Source organism: Sinocyclocheilus anshuiensis, unplaced genomic scaffold, assembly GCF_001515605.1.
Source record: "Sinocyclocheilus anshuiensis isolate Anshui unplaced genomic scaffold, SAMN03320099.WGS_v1.1 scaffold1132, whole genome shotgun sequence".
NCBI lineage: Eukaryota > Metazoa > Chordata > Actinopteri > Cypriniformes > Cyprinidae > Sinocyclocheilus > Sinocyclocheilus anshuiensis.
In genome coordinates, this window is record NW_015552678.1 from 1 (window position 1) to 18,051 (window position 18,051).

The 18,051-nt window shown below is 39.9% G+C and overlaps 1 protein-coding gene across 1 annotated transcript in view; it reads right to left on the minus strand.

Moving 5' to 3' along the window:
- Window positions 1–170: 170 nt before the first annotated feature.
- LOC107667509 (hemicentin-2-like) overlaps window positions 171–18,051 on the minus strand; it is a gene marked incomplete at its 3' end in the record, with an annotated part of 39,150 nt that continues 21,269 nt past the window's right edge. The window contains exons 5-15 of the mRNA XM_016459189.1: window positions 12,840–13,011; window positions 12,614–12,720; window positions 12,381–12,501; window positions 11,416–11,679; window positions 10,752–10,896; window positions 9,658–9,779; window positions 7,371–7,643; window positions 5,545–5,658; window positions 2,130–2,288; window positions 444–638; window positions 171–296 (exon numbers count right to left, since the gene is read on the minus strand). Coding sequence (XP_016314675.1) covers window positions 171–296; window positions 444–638; window positions 2,130–2,288; window positions 5,545–5,658; window positions 7,371–7,643; window positions 9,658–9,779; window positions 10,752–10,896; window positions 11,416–11,679; window positions 12,381–12,501; window positions 12,614–12,720; window positions 12,840–13,011 — 1,798 coding nt within the window. The remainder of the gene's footprint in view (window positions 297–443; window positions 639–2,129; window positions 2,289–5,544; window positions 5,659–7,370; window positions 7,644–9,657; window positions 9,780–10,751; window positions 10,897–11,415; window positions 11,680–12,380; window positions 12,502–12,613; window positions 12,721–12,839; window positions 13,012–18,051) is intronic.

Below are 18,051 nucleotides of genomic sequence, written 5' to 3' on the forward strand. Positions count from 1 at the left end.
CCAGGTTATCCACAACACCAGATGAGCTGTTCAATGCTAATACTATAGAGGCTGTCCAATAAAAACATTATAGCCTATAAACATTTAGAGCTCTACTTTGTCCATATGTAGCTCCCTGTCCTGCCAGAAGCTCCGGTGTTGGCTCTAGAGGCCTGTGGTTTGACTTTTACCCCACCCAACCCCCTGAGCGGGCCTGGGGTGAGGAGACCTCCTCTCAGCCCACTCTCTGAGAGAGGAAGCTCTCAGCTGTACTGCTTCTATTTCCTCTATCGCAGCAGTTGGTCTCAGACCCTCCCCTGCATGTCAACACCTAAAATAACATCTTCACTATCCTCTTGTGGTTGAATCATGTCCGTTAGATCCTCGTGTTTAGTATCTGGGAGGGATTGTGCTAGCAGACAACCTCCCTAAACATCTATTCAAAGATAGATATAGAAACTCACTCTGGATCTGAAGGGCACCGGAAGGCAGTTGAGAGGTGCCGACGTGGCCAGATGACTTGCCAAAAATGGGACGTCCGTCCTGGCGTCTCCATGTCAGAGAAGGTGTGGGGAAACCACGGGCGATGCATGGTAGAGTAATGTTATCACCCACACCGGCTGTTATGTCCACGGGAGACTCGGAGAACGTAGGAGCAGCTGCAAAAAAAAACACTTTGTTTGCAAAAAGTGTAAAAAAAAAAAAAAAAAAAAAATAAAAAAAAAAAAAATTATGCTGAACGCACTTTTTTTTTTGCAGAAGATAATAAATAATAAAAAAAAGAAAAAGAAATAATCAATCTTCAACTCTCCTTCTTTACAATTTAAATATTTTTCTTTTTCCTCTCCTCACTATTATTATTATTAATATTATTGTTGTTGGTGGTGTTGTTGTTGTTATTGGATTTTATTATTATTTTGGTTTAATAATCAGTATTATTATATTACTGTGTTTTGTCTGTTAATAAGTGAAAATAAAAAGTAAAAAAAAAAACATTAATTTCTATTTAAATAATATTTAAATAATTTGATTTGGGTTTAGGCCAACTACATATTTTACAAAATCCAACAAAGCCAAAGTCAATAAACATCATGCTTATTGTGTGTGTGTGTGTGGGTTTTTTTTTTTTTTTTACACACAGTAAAAATGTATCTTTATGTACAGCTGTCTTTATTTTTTAGAAAGGGGGGGCCCTCTCAAAGGTATCATAGTATTTTGGGGTCCCTGGCATTAAGAAAGTGTGAAAACTCCTGAATTACATCTGAGAACAAAGTAGAAAATATATAGATGGGAAAAATCAGCTTTACAACCAATATTAAATTGAACAAATTTATTTCCAACATATTTTTCCTTTTTCCCCTCACACATTATATGTAGGATAATAATTATGACGAAAAGTTTGTCATTTTTTACAATGTAAAAATATTTTCTCCCATCCCAGTTTAATATGCAGAAACAACTAACTAAACAAAGACATCTGTAAGTTGATTCTCTCAAAAAGTTTAGTCGCAGTTTATTTGCTCAGTTTATTTGCATATTATGACCAGATAAATATCTTCTCAGCCAATGGTGTGAGTTTGGATGCAAGAACACCTGTTTGATTGACCAATGGCAGAAAGAGGAAGCATTCTGGGAACTAGAACATTAAGTCGTAATATATAACAATCATTATTTCTGTAATTACGCTTAGTGATGCTAGTGGCACATATCACTTTTAATGTAAGTTCTATATAATGTTATAATCCAGTTCTGAATCATTCAAGCATGCTCGTAAACTGGCCATGAGCTACTGGGAGTCTGAGAATCCTGTCAGGAGCTGTTAAAAGTCCCGTTAAAGACACATTCCCAAAAACCAACCTTTGCTCTCCAAATTTCACACTCTGCAACAAAGCGGGAAAAACATTTCCACTTGCGGTTTGGAAGCTCATGGGCTTATGGGTGTGTTCTGCTTAAAATCAGATAGTTCTGTCCAAGGTTTTTGATTCATGCTATGAACTACATATGCTTCAAAGTTTTGGAAAAGCAATAGAAATACTGCGACAGTGAGCTCAATAAATAAAAGTCCACATAAAATGAAACTGTTCTGTATAAAATGCACAGTAATATTTATATTGTGTCAGCTTGTAATGCAGCTGAGGTCTTGTTCTCACCTCCCACCTGTAGTATGACCACAGCAGAGGCAGACCCGGCAACGTTTGAGGCCACACAGGTATAGTCTCCAGAATCCAGTTCCTGAACCCCACGGATCCACAGCGATCCACGATGGACATTCTGCTCCGCAAATGGAACTGTTCCCAGATCCAGATCCCCTGAAGACGGATGGTGCAAGAATCAAAGAAAACATACACCGTTGCTGTAACAACCCACTACAAGTAATGCAATATCCTAAACCGTTTATAAAACCCAGAAAATTAATAACAGTCTCGAAAGCATGAAGAAATATCATATGTTGTATGTTGATATATTTTTTATACATTTGATTTGGTTAAAGTTCGGTCTGTTTGACACATTTTTATCATTTTGCACATTGTTTTTTTTGTCGACTAAAATGATACATTGCATTCAGAAAGTATTCAGACCCCCTTCACTTTTTAAAATTTTGTTATGTTGCAGCCTGATTCTACAATTGTTTAAGGGTGTATTCACACCTGTCTTGCTTGGTTTGATTGAATAGAACTCAAGTTCGTTTCCCCTCTTGGTGTGTACCTTTTTGGCAGGTGTGAATACAGCAATCGCACTCGGGTGCGGACCAAACAACCGCACCGAGACCCAGCTGAAGAGGTGGTCTCAGTCCGCTTCCAAATGAACTCTGGTACGGTTCGTTTAAGGTGTGAATATGACCCGACCTCGATCCGACCCAACTGCAGAAATCACGCTCAGAAACAGACAGCTCGCGCATAGTGCTGTTATTTGCGTTTCAATGGCTTAAATCACTTGTTTTTAAACCACAATGCTTAAAAACAGATGCAAATGGTGAGTTTTCGTGACCATGGCACACAGCAACGTGACGTAAGCGCGCTAAATAGGCTAAAGCATGCCGCAAAAATTACCATGACTATGTTGGGGGGAAATAGTAAGGAGATATTTGAATTATTTATTAAGAAACTAGTGTTTTATGAGTCAGTGTCACAAAGATGAAGTTGATGATCCTGACTTGCCATCTCATCATTGGACGTGCCTTTAGAAAGAAATGCATCTTTACGGATTACATAAGAGTTTCTGTTTTGGATTTGAATTATTTCGTTTTGTAGTCATTTAAAGCTTTTTAATAGATATATTCATCATGTCTGTAAGGAAAATATTAGCCGAGTTTTAGTTCATTTTTGTGAAGCGCTCCTGTTCAAGACCCGAGACGGCAAGCGCATCCTATTTGTTTTTTGTATTATTTTACAAAAGCACAACGTTTTTGATATTGTGAGTGCACACAAATAAAAATAGACCCTTTACAGTTCCGAACAATGTATTATTCTTACCTTTATGAGCAAAAATGACGGCATATTTAATTTGTTTCCACTGATGTCCTGAAGCGCGCTTCAGCTTCCACTCTCCACACAAACGATTGGATATGCGCCTAAAAGCGCACATTTATATAGATTAAATGTTTAAACTAACATTGTGATGTGCTTTAAGTATTTTATATCTATAGATTTTATTTTCGGCAAGTCGTAATTTCAACATCATCTGACATTCTCTTATGATGCTCATAAGTTTCTTCATATTGCGTTAGTATCTGATAACACCAGATCAGCAAAAGAATAAAAATTGCACTATGAAAGATCTCCATGATTAGCCTGTTTTTGCACTTCCTGTTTCTCCCTGCTTGAGAATTTCTGTCCAAAAAATGGATGACCTTAGCACACGTTTAGAATTTCTGGTTCACTTGCAAAAAGGGCAGTGTGAAAGCGAACCGCACCAAACTTTTTTTTCCTCAATCTACACTCCGTCCCTCATAATGACACAGCGAAAACAGAATTTTCGAAGTGTCTGTAAATTAAAAAGAAAAAAAAAAAAAAAGAACTATCACATTGACATAAGTATTATTAAACTATTATACTCAGTACTTAGTTGAAGCTCCTTTGGCAGAAATTACAGCCTCGAGTATTTTTGGGTATGAAGCAATAAGCTTTGCACACCTGGATTGGGGGATTTTCTGCCATTCTTCTTTGCAAATCCTCTCAAGCTCCGTCAGATTGGATGGGGACCACCGGTGGACAGCCATTTTCAGGTCTCTCCAGAGATGTTCGATAGGGTTCAAGTCAGTGCTCTGGCTGGGCCACTCTAGGACATTCACAGAGTTGTCCCTAAGCCATTCCTGTGTTGCCTTGGCTGTGTGCTTAGGGTCATTGGATGTTGGAAGGTGAACCTTCTGCCCAGTCTGAGGTCCCGAGCGCTGCGGAACAGGTTTTCATTGAGAATCACTCTATACTTTGCTCCATTCAGCTTGCCATCAACCCTGACCAGTCTCCCAGTCCCTGCCGCTGAAAAACACCTCCACAGCATGAGGTTGCTACAAGCACACTTTACTTTTGGGATGGTACTCTGCAGGTGATGAGCAGAGCTGGTTTCCTTCAAACATAATTTGTAGAACTGAGGTTCTTCAGACCAGAGAATCTTGTTTCTCACAGTCGGAGATTCCTTTAGATGCGGTTTTGCAAATTCCAAGTGTGTTTTCATGCGTCTCCACTGAGAAGAGGATTGAGTTTGGCCACACCACCATAAAGCCCAGATCGGTGGAGTGTTGCAGTGATGTTTGTCCTTCTGTAGGTTTCTCCCATCTGCATATATGATCATGGAGCTCAACTACAGTGACCATCAGGTTCTTGGTCACCAGTCAAGACAAGGCCCTTCTCCATTAATTGCTCAGTTTGGCTGGGCGACCAGCTCTTGGAAGAGTCCTGATTGTGGCAATCTTCTTCCATTTGAGATTTATGGAAGCCACAGTGCTCTTGGGAACCTTCAGTGCAGCAGAATTTTTTTTTTTGTAGCCTTGCCCAGATCTGTGTCTCGATACAATCCTGTCTCTGAGCTCTGCAGGCAGCTCCTTTGACCTCAGGTTTGGTTTTTGCTCTGATATGCATTGTCAGCTGTGAGGCCTTTTATACAGAGGTGTGTGCCTTTCCAAATCATGTGCAATCAATTTAATTTACCACAGGTGGACTCCAATCAAGGTGTAGAAACATCTCAGCAACAATTAAGAGAAATGGGAGGCACCTGAGCTAAATTTCAAGTGTTGTTTACATGTATGTAAATGATATATTTTAGTTTTATCTTTTTAATCAATTTACAGACATTTCTAAAATTCTGTTTTCACTTTTTCATTATGAGGTACAGAGTTTAGCTTAATGAGGAAAAAAATGAATTTAAACAATTGTAGTATCAGGCTGCAACATAACAAAATTGAAAAAAGTGAAGGGGGTCTGAATACTTTCTGAATGCACTGTATGTCAGTTTTGTCAGAGAATAATTAGAGCAAATAAATATGACCAATAAAAGACATTTTCATCAAAAAACAAATAAAAACTGTAAAAAGAGGTGAGGTGCCTTGTGCTTAGGGACAGTATTTACCTTTTTGCCATTTTACTAATGGAGGAGGAGTGCCAGAAGCCTGACATTCCAGACTGGCATCTTCACCAGCAATGACCATCACCACCTGCTGTGCCACAGAGATGCTCGGAGGCTCTGAGAAAACAACAAGTGAGAAAGGAATTAAAACTAGCATTGTTTAAATATCATGTAAATATCTGTCTTTGTAAATATCTGGTTATGTTCAGAATTAAATATTAGCTTACTACTTACTGAAAGTGCACAGTATGCACTGTATACTGCCAACTACTTCTTAAAAATAGTAAGTGTAACAGTATGCATTATTGTATGATAAATATGTGAGTATCTTATGTTGTTTTCACATGACCTCATTGCATTGTACATTTTAAGTAATATCCAATCATTTCATATTCTTCATCTAATTTTGTTAAAAATTGTCTAAAACTTGAATAATATGGGGGGAATAAAATAATGAGTTAAACATTTTAAAAATCAAAACTGATATTACTCCTGGTTCATCCATCAAACTTTTCTTTTAAAAGAAATTAATATTTTTATTCAATAAGGATGCATTCATTTTAAAAAAGTGTCTGTAAAGACCTTTATAATGTTATATAGGTGCATCTCAATAAATTAGAATGTCGTGGAAAAGTTCATTTATTTCAATAATTCAACTCAAATTGTGAAACTCGTGTATTAAATAAATTCAATGCACACAGATGAACTTTTCCATGACATTCTAATTTATTGAGATGCACCTGTAAGATATTTATATTTCAAATAAATGCTTTTTATTTATCAAAAAAATCCTGAAAAAAAATATTTATCACAAAACTATCAAGCAACACAACTATTTTTAACATTGATAATAACATGAAATGTTTCTTGGGCAGCAAGTCAGCATATTAGAAAGATTTCTGAGGGATCATGGGACACTGAAAACGGTCAACACAAGAATGGAATATTAAACATATACATATTAAAATAAAATTTATTTTATTATTTTAAATTGTAATAATATTGCACAATATTACTGTTACATTTTAAAATTCAATTTTGCCGTCACAGAAATATATTTAATTTTAGAATCTATTGCTACGTTTTTTTACTGTATTTTTGATCGAATAAATACAGTCTTGGTGACTTATTTCAAAAACATTTTAAAAAATGTTTAAGTTTAGTATGCCAACTGAATTCAGTAGCCCCTCACTGCAGAACAAAGAACCAGGGGGCGGGGTTGGATCCACATCTAGGGGGTGGAGATGGTAGGTTTAGGGGGGGAGATGGGTGGGTTTAGGGATCAGGGGATGGAGACGGGTAGGTTTAGGCATAAGACAGAGATAGATAGATAGATAGATAGATAGATAGATAGATAGATAGATCAAAAGAACGACAGATGTATAGATAGATTGTTGCACATGCACTTACTATTTTTGTTGTTTTGAAAAATAACAGCACACATATTTGGAATGACATGAGGGTGAGTAATTTTAGTGAACTATTCCTACACATTACTTGGCACAAAACCTTTGAGTCTGCAGGCATGGCAAAATGGATGATGAAAACTCCACACACTATAATAGTATAATAATGGTGGAAGTCTAACTGCACATGTTGAAAGTTGCTCACAGTGAGATACACTTTATCGATTTGTTTGGCTATTTGTCTCCAAAAGGACCCGCCAATCTAAGATCACATTAATCTTCCTTATTTGAAACATGCAGGGCTCAAACTTGCTGGCTGTGTAGAAGTTGCGCTGTGGTTTGGAGGGTTTTAATGGAAAACACATGACGGTAGGCCTCGAGAGGCCGCAGGAGCTGAGTGTTTGACCAGGTGCTGCAGAATACCTAGGACTACCAGCCATACGACAGCCTGGCTCTCTCCGTGGGCGTTTGTGGCTCTGCACTGGTAGGGTCCGGCGTCCTGGCTGCGAACCCAACTGATCTCCAAAGAGGAATTGGCCAGTACTTTCACCCTTCCTGAGTGGGATGATAAAGCAGTGCCGGTCCGATACCAGGTCAGGTTGTGCCGCACAGAGCCTTGAACCTGACAGGACAGCACTGCCACTGTTCCCAGGAATGACGTCACATTCACGGGAGGATGCAGAACAGGAGGGGGCTCTGCATTAAGAGAAATGATGATGACATGCTTATAAAAAGACTACAGTATGTGAGGCAACAAATCTCTCAGTTTAATGTTGTCATAGCAGTCAAATACAAGACTTTTGGCTGTGACTTACAATTCCACTGCAAAAAGCTTTTCTCATTTAGAGTTTCCTTTAATTCTGGAGATTACACCCTCCTTAGCAAGCTGAAGCCTTGTTTATATTTTCACATGACCCTCTGCACATTGTGTGCGCAGTTCACGACACTCAAGAGGCATTTATACTTGATATGTTCCACGCTGAACTATTCTCCGCAACAACAGAAGGCAGCATGCAGAAAATATTAGCTGAACCAGCAAGTGATATTTTTACATTAACTGAATTTCACATTAACCTAGCCAGAAAAAAAAAAATTACATGGTTTCAGTGAACATTATGTTTTATTTTTTCCTGGATATGTCAATGTAAATTGCTTTTCTTGATCATATACAAAAAGTGCACAAAACAACAAATGCACTAGTATATACTCTAACTTCTACTCTGGTTGCAAACGCCTACATTTTCAGTTATTTTATGATTTAATATTTCATACTTCTTTAATATATTTAATATTTAACATATGTATTTAATATATTATATTTTGCCAACAATTATTTTATCGCGCATTAACACAGTTTATTATTATTATTATTATTATTTTGAAAGTCAGATGCTCACAACCATGGGTCACAGGAGGGGTGGGATGTTGATCAATACTGGCTTGGGATGGGTAGCGGTGGCCAGAGTGAGGCTTCATGAAACACTGAAACAGTCGAAGCAAATGTGCCGAGGCTTCGAAACAATTCGACACGCGTCTCTACGGTGACACCTAGTGGTCATTTTCAAGTATTGATCTGAAACAGCATTGAAAACGAATCAGTTAAGCGAATTGACGAATTATAACATATATGTTGTGCTCGTCATTCCGCCATGTGGGTTGGGGGAGTGGTTAGTGTGCACGATTGGCATGTTGTCAGAACCAGCATTGGCATAGTGTCAGTCACTAGCTGCGTTTACATGGACCCTACTAATCTGATCGTAATAGGACTATTAGCACAATCAGAATAAAAAAGTCACATGTAAACACGTCAATCGGATTGAATGGGATGGGTGTCATCACACGCCTCAACCAATGAGAGCATTTGGAGTGGGCCTGCAGCAGCGCTCACATGAGCGCTCCCGATAAAATTATTTAGGCTAAGCATCAACATTCACAAACCACTGTTCATTGTTATTTTTTAACAGAAAAGCAAGCATGGGCTGCTGCGTGCATGGTTTGGAAGGCAGAATAGGACCAGCGGTCTCTTTATTATTACTTAAAATCTGACATCTCAGTTCATCGCGATCTCATAAAGCTCTGTTATAACACAATGAATATATGCACAATAAATCTTCGATAATGTCTACACTTCGTATGTCATAATGAGAGGATTCGTAAGCACACAATTTTCAGGACTGCGCAAGAACTTTTGAGCGGTGAGTGGATTCTGACTTAAACTCCTCTGATTGGCCATTGCGTTCCTGAAATCAACAGATATGTAGGGTTGGGTACCGAAACCCGGTACCAATATGGCACCGGTACCTATGTAACCGTATGTACGAAAAAAAAAGTTTTCCCCCCTGCTGTACCGAAATCATACCGAACCGTGACGTTAAAACCGAGGTACGCACCGAACCGTCATATTTGTGTACCGTTACACCCCTAATATATATATATATAAACAAAAAGTTTTATTATCTTATAAAACGTTGATTCTGAAATGTATGTGTCTTGTTTTAAGGACGTTTAGATATTTTTACTGGAAAACAAATAATGATATACAAATAAGGATTTTTTTACAGCGTGGCGACTATGCTGCAAAGACACTGTGCTCGTAAATTTACAAAAATCTAGAGGTGTACAATGGTCCAAAACTGAAAATGTGCGTGTGAATGCAAGACTGTATTGAGTATGGAAAAAAGTACGTAAAATGTGTGTATCCATGCAGTACCTCTGACAGTGAGTTGCGTGAGAGCTCGTCCCATGCCTGCAGTACTCTGGGCCACACATTCATATGCTCCTTCATCACTGCCTGAGGCATGGGGAATTTCCCATGATGCTTTAACTGAAGACCTTCAATTACAAAAAAATTGCAGGTTTAAGTGATGAGTCCAAAAGTGCAGCCTTTGATCACAAACCTGCATTTAACCTGCACAGAAATTCACTTGCGCACAAGAATGGGGTCAAGAATGGAAAGAATTAGACTGAAAATATAGCATTACAGATTACAAATGATACAAATTTATTCAAGCACACAGAGATGGCAGCAGGTGAAAGGAAAAAGACAGTCTGATGTCACTAACAACTAGCTTGCACAGAATACCTTTCAGTATCAGTCAACATTATTTCATGTTCAAAAAGTAATTCAAAACAGAGTGCCCTTTATATAAAAAAAAAAAAACCTTTTCTTTCATTTTTCATGATGACTTTCTTTTTGTGCAGTGCACACAACCCCGACTGTTCATATTCATTCCAAGATTGATATGTCAGTGAAAGCTAACAAATCCTTGTTGGGTTAGGTTTGAATTTCAACTGTAAATGAATGCCCTGTGTCAGCAAGCGGTATCAAACGAAGCAAGAAATTGTCCAGCAGATGTTCACTTTAACATCTGCTCCATTATGTTTACTTAGGGCCATATCACCAGAGAGAATGCTTGCAAAAGTGTTTGTACGTGTTTGGGTTTAGAGAGATATGAAGAAGAAGAAGGATATATGCGAGAAAGACAAAGGGGAGAGAGGAAGAAATATATAGAATGAAAGGTGGAAGAAAAAAATCCACTTTCTACAATATGGTACAACATTGGGTCTGAAAACTTTTTTCTTATAAAACAAAAGATCTGAAAAGAGGGGTATAGGCAGCTACTTTTAATTTTGATTATCAAGAATATCTAATAGTACCCAAAATATAAAAACATGCATCACAAAAACTAATAACAAATCAAATTGTATTGAATTTGAGTGGCGTGTGAGATACAAAAGAAACAGAAACAGACATAGAAGAGAAAGAGGACCATATAAAAAGGTAAGATCTGAGGAGAGCCTCACTCATAGGTTCTTTCCTCTCCTATTGTGCTTCCACCTTTGGTGAATCTCAGCCTATAGGGCAGGTCACTCTCCACAGAGCAGTCAATCGTAGCAGGCTGCATGTAGAAGCCTCTTACCACAGTGGGCATGTTCACTCGTGGAGGCTCTGCAGGGTGAGAGGAGGCCAAAAGGTTAAACTGGTTCATCACAGCTGGGTTACCCAACACAATATAAACAATGTCAACTTGCATCTCAACACCAAAAGAGCATCAAGCCCATTCAAATTGAAAACAAAACAAAAAATAAAAAGTATTTATACAGTGTTCAAACTGTTCAAAGTTTAAACAAAAAACAAACAAAACAAAATGAATAAGAAATTAAAAACCAAACAAAAAGTATTTATACAGTGTTCAAACAGTTCAAAGTTTAAATAAAACAAAAAACAAACAAAACAAAATGAAACAGAAATTAAAAACAAAACAAAAAGTATTTATACAGTGTTCAAACAGTTCAAAGTTTAAATAAAACAAAAAACAAACAAAACAAAATGAAACAGAAATTAAAAACAAAACAAAAAGTATTTATACAGTGTTCAAACAGTTCAAAGTTTAAATAAAACAAAACAAAATGAAACAGAAATGAAAACAAAACAAAAAGTATTTAGACAGTGTTGAATGACGCTTACCTGGGATAATGTTGGTATATGACACACTAGACAGTCTCTGAAAGTTATAGCCATCTCCATCATTTCCAGACACTTTGAGGAAGAAGCTCTGAGAGGGTGTTCGAAACTCTGGGATCCTCCAAATACCTCCTGAGCCTCCATCGTCAGGCAACGGCACAGGAATGGTACGCAAAGAGCGGCCCCCTAAAGATACTAGCTCCATATTGGTAACCAGACCAGGAGGCTTCAGACCTGAACACTTCAGCATCACGTGGGCTGGAACGCCTGGAGGAAAACTGGATATGTTAGAGCTATAATTCTTAATACAGTTAAGTCATGTGCAAACATGAGCACAATCTGGTATTAATTTCTGGTACTAAATATGAACTGTTTTAAATCATTATTTAACAATAAAAACAATTATGTTTTAATAGCATTAATTTTATTATTTTAATGATTTGAATAATATATGTGACCCTGGACCACAAAACCAGTCTTAACTCGCTGGGGTATATTTGTAGCAAAAGCCAAATATACATTACATGGGTCAAAATTATTGATTTTTCTTTTATGCAAAAATTCATTAGGACATTAAGTAAAGATCATGTTCCATGATGATATTTTGTAAATTTCCTACTTTAAATATATAAAAACTTAATTTTTGATTAGTAATATACATTGCTATGAACTTAATTTGGACAACTTTAAAGGCGATTTTCTCAGTATTTTGACTTTGCGCCCTCAGATTCCAGATTTTCAAATAGTTGTCTCTCGGCCAAATATTGTCCTATCCTAACAAACCATACATCAATGGAAAGCTTATTTATTATGTATTAATATGTATAAATCTCAATTTTGAGAAATTGACCCTTATGACCGGTTTTGTGATCCAGGGTCACATATATATATTTAAATATTTTTAGGCTATCGCTGGAGCAATAATCAAAGAAAAAGGGTTATGTAGCCACATGACGATGTAGTAATACCTTTAATAGGTCTCTCTCTGGTCCTGCTGAACTCTGTGACAGGTATACTAGAAAAACCTGCCCTGAAGTCCAGGTTGCTCACACCTGTTACTCTAAGTGTGTGTCTCCCACCGCAGCCCACCTAGACGAGAGAAAAAGCAGGGTTCAATCACTGACATTTTTCAGAAGTATCTGTAGTTAACAGTTATTAACTAGGATCATGGTAGATGCTGTTCAAAGCTTCTAAGTGGCACCTTTAATGTCCATGGTCCTGGTCGAGGGTTCTTCAGGTTGACCACCCGTGCTGAGTTTGGGATGTTGAGCAGTTCTGTCAGACCCTGTCTCTCTCCAACTACGCGACCTATAATTATTTAGATATTGATTTTAAAAAGGTTTATTAATTGCGGTACATTAAAGAAAGGAAGTCAGACATCTGTAGTAATTCCTGAACAACCGTTTAATATAAAAGCATATGCCTACCAAGAGGGTCTCTGAGCTCAATTTGTGGTGCTGGACCACTCAATGACACGGTGACTTCTTTTAAACTGGGGTCAAAGGACACCTCCCACTGAGTCTCCTGGGCAGTTTCATGGTCGGACGAGAGAAGGTGGATCTTCATAGCCTGGACAGTTTCCTCAACCCATTTAAGAACCTAAACAAACATATGAACTATCAAACTCTTCTCCAAGAAGTATTATGAGGTTTCATAGTGCAAACAAGAAAACAATGAACAATATTTGGACACTGTAAGGAAAGAGCAGCTTTAACATTCTCCTAAATATCTCATTTTGTGTTCTACAGAAAAAAGAAAGTCATACAGTTTCAGAATGACATGGGGAGAGTAAATCATGATCTTAATTTCTTGTAAACTATCCCTTTAAGTTTTACCGCATGACACGGTCTATGAACAAAAGACTCAAGAGAATATGCCTGGTGAAGCTCAGTTCAACATGAATCCACTCAAAGACAAGAATTGCAGGCAAGGTAGGATCCCAGTGACATCATCTGTTCATGTAGACTGTCACAAGCGGATCCTTATTAAACAGTGAGGAAATGAGATCAGATCATCTGTCAGCGAGAGAATGCAAACTATTCCTGGACCGACAGGCTATTCATTTCTCAAAGAGCAGCACAAACAGTAAAGGACTGCTGTTCATCCTGGATGATCACAGAGAAGATCACAGCAGATATACAGTGGGTACGGAAAGTATTCAGACCCCCTTCAATTGTACATGGCAAAAAGTACAGGTAATGCATTAGTCATTTTGAAACCATTCCAGATGAGACAAGCTGCTTCAAACATAGACATGAACAGCTTAAAAGGATAGTTCACCCAAAAATGAATGTTCTGTCATCATTTCCTCACCCTCATGCCCTTTCAAACCTGCTTGACTTACTTTCATGAATCACAAAATGAACAGAAAAGCAACATAATCGTCCATATACTTCTGAAGTCATTTGATGTGAGGAACCTTCTCAAATTAAGTTATTATTCACTAATAATCTTCTCATTCAGCTGCAACCAGATAATTTAATGGACCACATTTCTGATCATTTTATGGTGCTTTTGCATCTTTCACTTTTGTGCTCCAAAAATCATACAGGTTTGGAATGACATGAGGTGAGTAAATGATGACAGAATGTTAATTTTTGATCTATTCAACTTCATTTATTTTGAATACTGCAAGGTGCACATGTTCAAAATAGCAGATGTGTACCAGAAGTCGATAATGTGAAATGTGAAACTCACCAACTGTCCAAATGTACTACAATGACCTGAAAGAACTTAAATACATTTAAAATCAACTTTACATCCCATAGTGGATAATTGGGTATGGGGTTTTACTAGGTACACATCAATTAAAGATCATTATTGTGGACAATTTGATACATCACAAAGGAAATTGTGTTTTCACAGCAGCTTATTAGCACAAGGAGAGCGTAAGACCAACAACTAAAGGAAACTGTTTCCTCAGAGTTTGTATTTTTAGATTTCAGTCATTAACTCCTTTAGAGGCAGCTGTGTGTATTTGTTCTGACCTTTTTATATTGAGCACAGACATAATGGCTGCTCTGTGTCCATAACACTGAACGAAAACACCGCTTCAGATCTTTATACATTTACGAATGAGAAAGAGAACTGGAGCGAGCGTAGCCTTTGATAATTTCATTACTCAGTTTCTCCACTATTTCTTTCACTCTTTCGCTCTCTCATTCTCACTGGCTGCAGACGGCAGCTGGTTCCTTTCGGAGTTTACAACTGGAAACAGCTGTAATGAGTGCCACATGTGCAACTATCCCCCACAGAGCAGCAAAAAGCTCACCAATGACCTACATCTGCTCAAACCAGTGTCTGTTTCAATGGACGTCTCATGGGAGCCGGGAAGATTAGCCTAGTGATAGAAAATCGACAAAAAGGCCACAGTGGAGGGAAATATTGTCAACTACGGCCTGTGTGCGTCTAGGAACGGTTTGAAAGGTGCCCCCCAAAAGACATCATCAAAGCCAAAGGGATCCTGAAACCACATCCACCGTGACAAACCTTAATGGGAGGCAACAGACTGGCTTCCTCTGGAAGTTAAGCTGTCATGTTTCAAAGATTAGTTGTGGAGGAGTGTTGGTCGGGAAGCAGAGATGTGGAAAGGATGTGGAGGTCAGCTGAGGATGAGCCGAATTCCAGTTTAGCACCCACACTGTTTGGATAGGTTATGGTTTAAAGGGACGGTTCATCTAAAAGTAAATAATAAATGACCCGAAAGTCCCCAATTACTAACCCTCACATCATTCCAAACCTGAATGCCTTGTTCTTCCATGGAACACGAGGAGAAATGAAAGAAACAGCTCTTACCTATATGATGAAAGTGAATGGGGACTTGAGTTGTCAAGCACAAAAAAGCACAAAAATGTATCATAAAAGTAGTCCATGTGACCAATGCACCATCCCACATCTTAAGAAGTCATATAGAAACAGATCTGAAATTTAAGTTATTTTTTATTATTTTGGGGGTTTGAAATCCCGAGTCCCCACTCACTTTCATTATATGAATAAGAGCAGCCAGTACATTCTTTAGCTTTTCTCCTTTTGTGCTCTACAGAAGTCTTGCAGGTTTAAAATGACATGAAGGTGAATAAATGTTCAGTTCATCTAAAAGTAAATAATAGATGACCCAAAGTCCTCAATTACTCACCCTCACATCATTCCAAACCTGAATGCCTTGTTCTTCCATGGAACACAAAAGGAAAAATGAAAGAAACAGCTCTTACCTATATAATGAAAGTGAATGGGGTCTTGAGCTGTCAAGCACAAAAAAAGCACCAAAATATCATAAAAGTAGTCCATGTGACCAATGCACTTTATGCCACATCTTAAGAAATCATAGTCATAGAAACGGATCTGAAATGGAAGTTATTTTTTTATTATTTGGGGGTTTGAAAGTCCCCCCCACTCACTTTCATTAAATGAATAAGAGCAGCCAGGACATTCTTCAACTTTCTTCTTTTGTGCTCTACAGAAGTCTTACAGGTTTAAAATGACATGAAAGTGAATAAATGTTCAAGTCATCTAAAAGTAAATAATAGATGAACCAGAGTCCTCAATGTCATGGGTTGCTACTGTGAGGAGCATGGAGCGAGGAGACCAGGAGTACAAAACAGGAGTTTAATTGGTTTTTTTTCAGGGAAAAAAAAACAAAAAAACAAAAAAAACACACCCATAGCACAAGGAGTTGACAAACAATTCCAGACCAAGAAACTCCAAACAGGCTAGAAAACGAGGGGCAGACAGGTGAGGAGGATAACTAATAATGAGATACACCTGGAACAAATCAAACTACATTGGGACAGGAACAGGAAGGACCAAATAAGGAAAACAGGAACTCAATGGGAACATACACGTGACAGATCGCCTCCCCTCCGCCGTAACAATCGGGGAGGGGGGGGGATCAGGGAGCCATGGCAGAGCAGGGGACTCAGGAGGCCATGGCAGATCCTCCGTGGGCTTACCTGGCTCGGCCACGGGTATATGGCCCACCCCCAAAATTTTTCTTGGGGAAATCTAGGAATCCTGGGGGGTGCTCTGGAGGAGCGGGCACTAGATGGCACTCTAGAAAGCGCTTACGAGGAGCGGGCACTGGAGCGAGCTCTGGGGCTGGAGCCGAAACTGGGCTTGACTGGAGATCAGGAGCCCTCCCTGGGCTTGACTGGGGATCAGGAGCCCTCCCTGGGCTTGACTGGGGATCAGGAGCCCTCCCTGGGCTTGACTGGGGATCAGGAGCCCTCCCTGGGCTTGACTGGGGATCAGGAGCCCTCCCTGGGCTTGACTGGGGATCAGGAGCCCTCCCTGGGCTTGACTGGGGATCAGGAGCCCTCCCTGTGCAAAACCGGGAATCTGGAGCCCTCCCTGGGCTTAAATGGGGATCAGGAGCCCTACGCGGGCTATACTCGGGAACAGGAGCCCTCACTGGGCTGAACTGGGGATCAGGAGCCCTCCCTGGGCTTAACGGGGAAACAGGAGCCCTCCCTGGGCTATACTCGGGAACAGGAGCCCTTCCTGGGCTGAACTGGGGATCAGGGTAGCGCTTACGTGGTGCTGGCACTGGAGGGTGCTCTGGAGGAGCAGGCACAGCACAGCGCTTTCGAGGAGCTGGCACTGGAGTGAGTTTTGGGGCTGGAGCCGACACTGGGGCCACATGAACGCTTGACGGGCTTGTCACCTTAATGTTCGTTGGGCTTGCCATATTAACGGCCGGTGAACTAGAGTAAGCCGCGGACGGCAGGCTGGTTCTGGCTTGGGGCAGGACGCTCTCCAGACACCGGAGGATTCCTTCCCTCCAGCTCAGTCCCGTGGTGTCTGGGAGGTCCACGGGGCGATGGTAGTTGGCCCCGAGCCAGAACAAAGAATTAATGGTGGCGTCATCAAGGGCCGTAGCCACACCGAGCCTGCAGAACTCCCAGGAATACTCGACAAAGGGGAGATCTAGGCGAGCTAAGGCGGAGAACCGAGCGGCAATTTCCATAGCCGCGAGGAAAACAAGGAAAACAAAAAACTTTTCACAAAGGCGGAAAACACAAATGCGAGAAAAAGTCGCCGCTCACTTTTTGTGTGGTCTGGAATTCTGTCAGGGGTTACTACTGTGAGGAGCACGGAGCAAGGAACGAGAAGACCAGGAGTACAAAACAAAGGAGTTTAATTATTTTTTTCAGGGAATCACATGTAGCACAAGGAGTTGACAAACACAATTCCAGACAAAGAAACTCAGAACAGGCTAGAACTAAATAGGGCAGATAACGAGGGGCAGACAGGTGAGGAGGATAACTAATAATGAGATACACCTGGAACAAATCAAACTACATTGGGACAGGAACAGGAAGGACCAAATAAGGAAAACAGGAACTCAATGGGAACATACACGTGACAGATCGCCTCCCCTCCGCCGTAACAATCGGGGAGGGGGGGGGATCAGGGAGCCATGGCAGAGCAGGGGACTCAGGAGGCCATGGCAGATCCTCCGTGGGCTTACCTGGCTCGGCCACGGGTATATGGCCCACCCCCAAAATTTTTCTTGGGGAAATCTAGGAATCCTGGGGGGTGCTCTGGAGGAGCGGGCACTAGATGGCACTCTAGAAAGCGCTTACGAGGAGCGGGCACTGGAGCGAGCTCTGGGGCTGAAGCCGACACTGGAGCGAGTTCTGG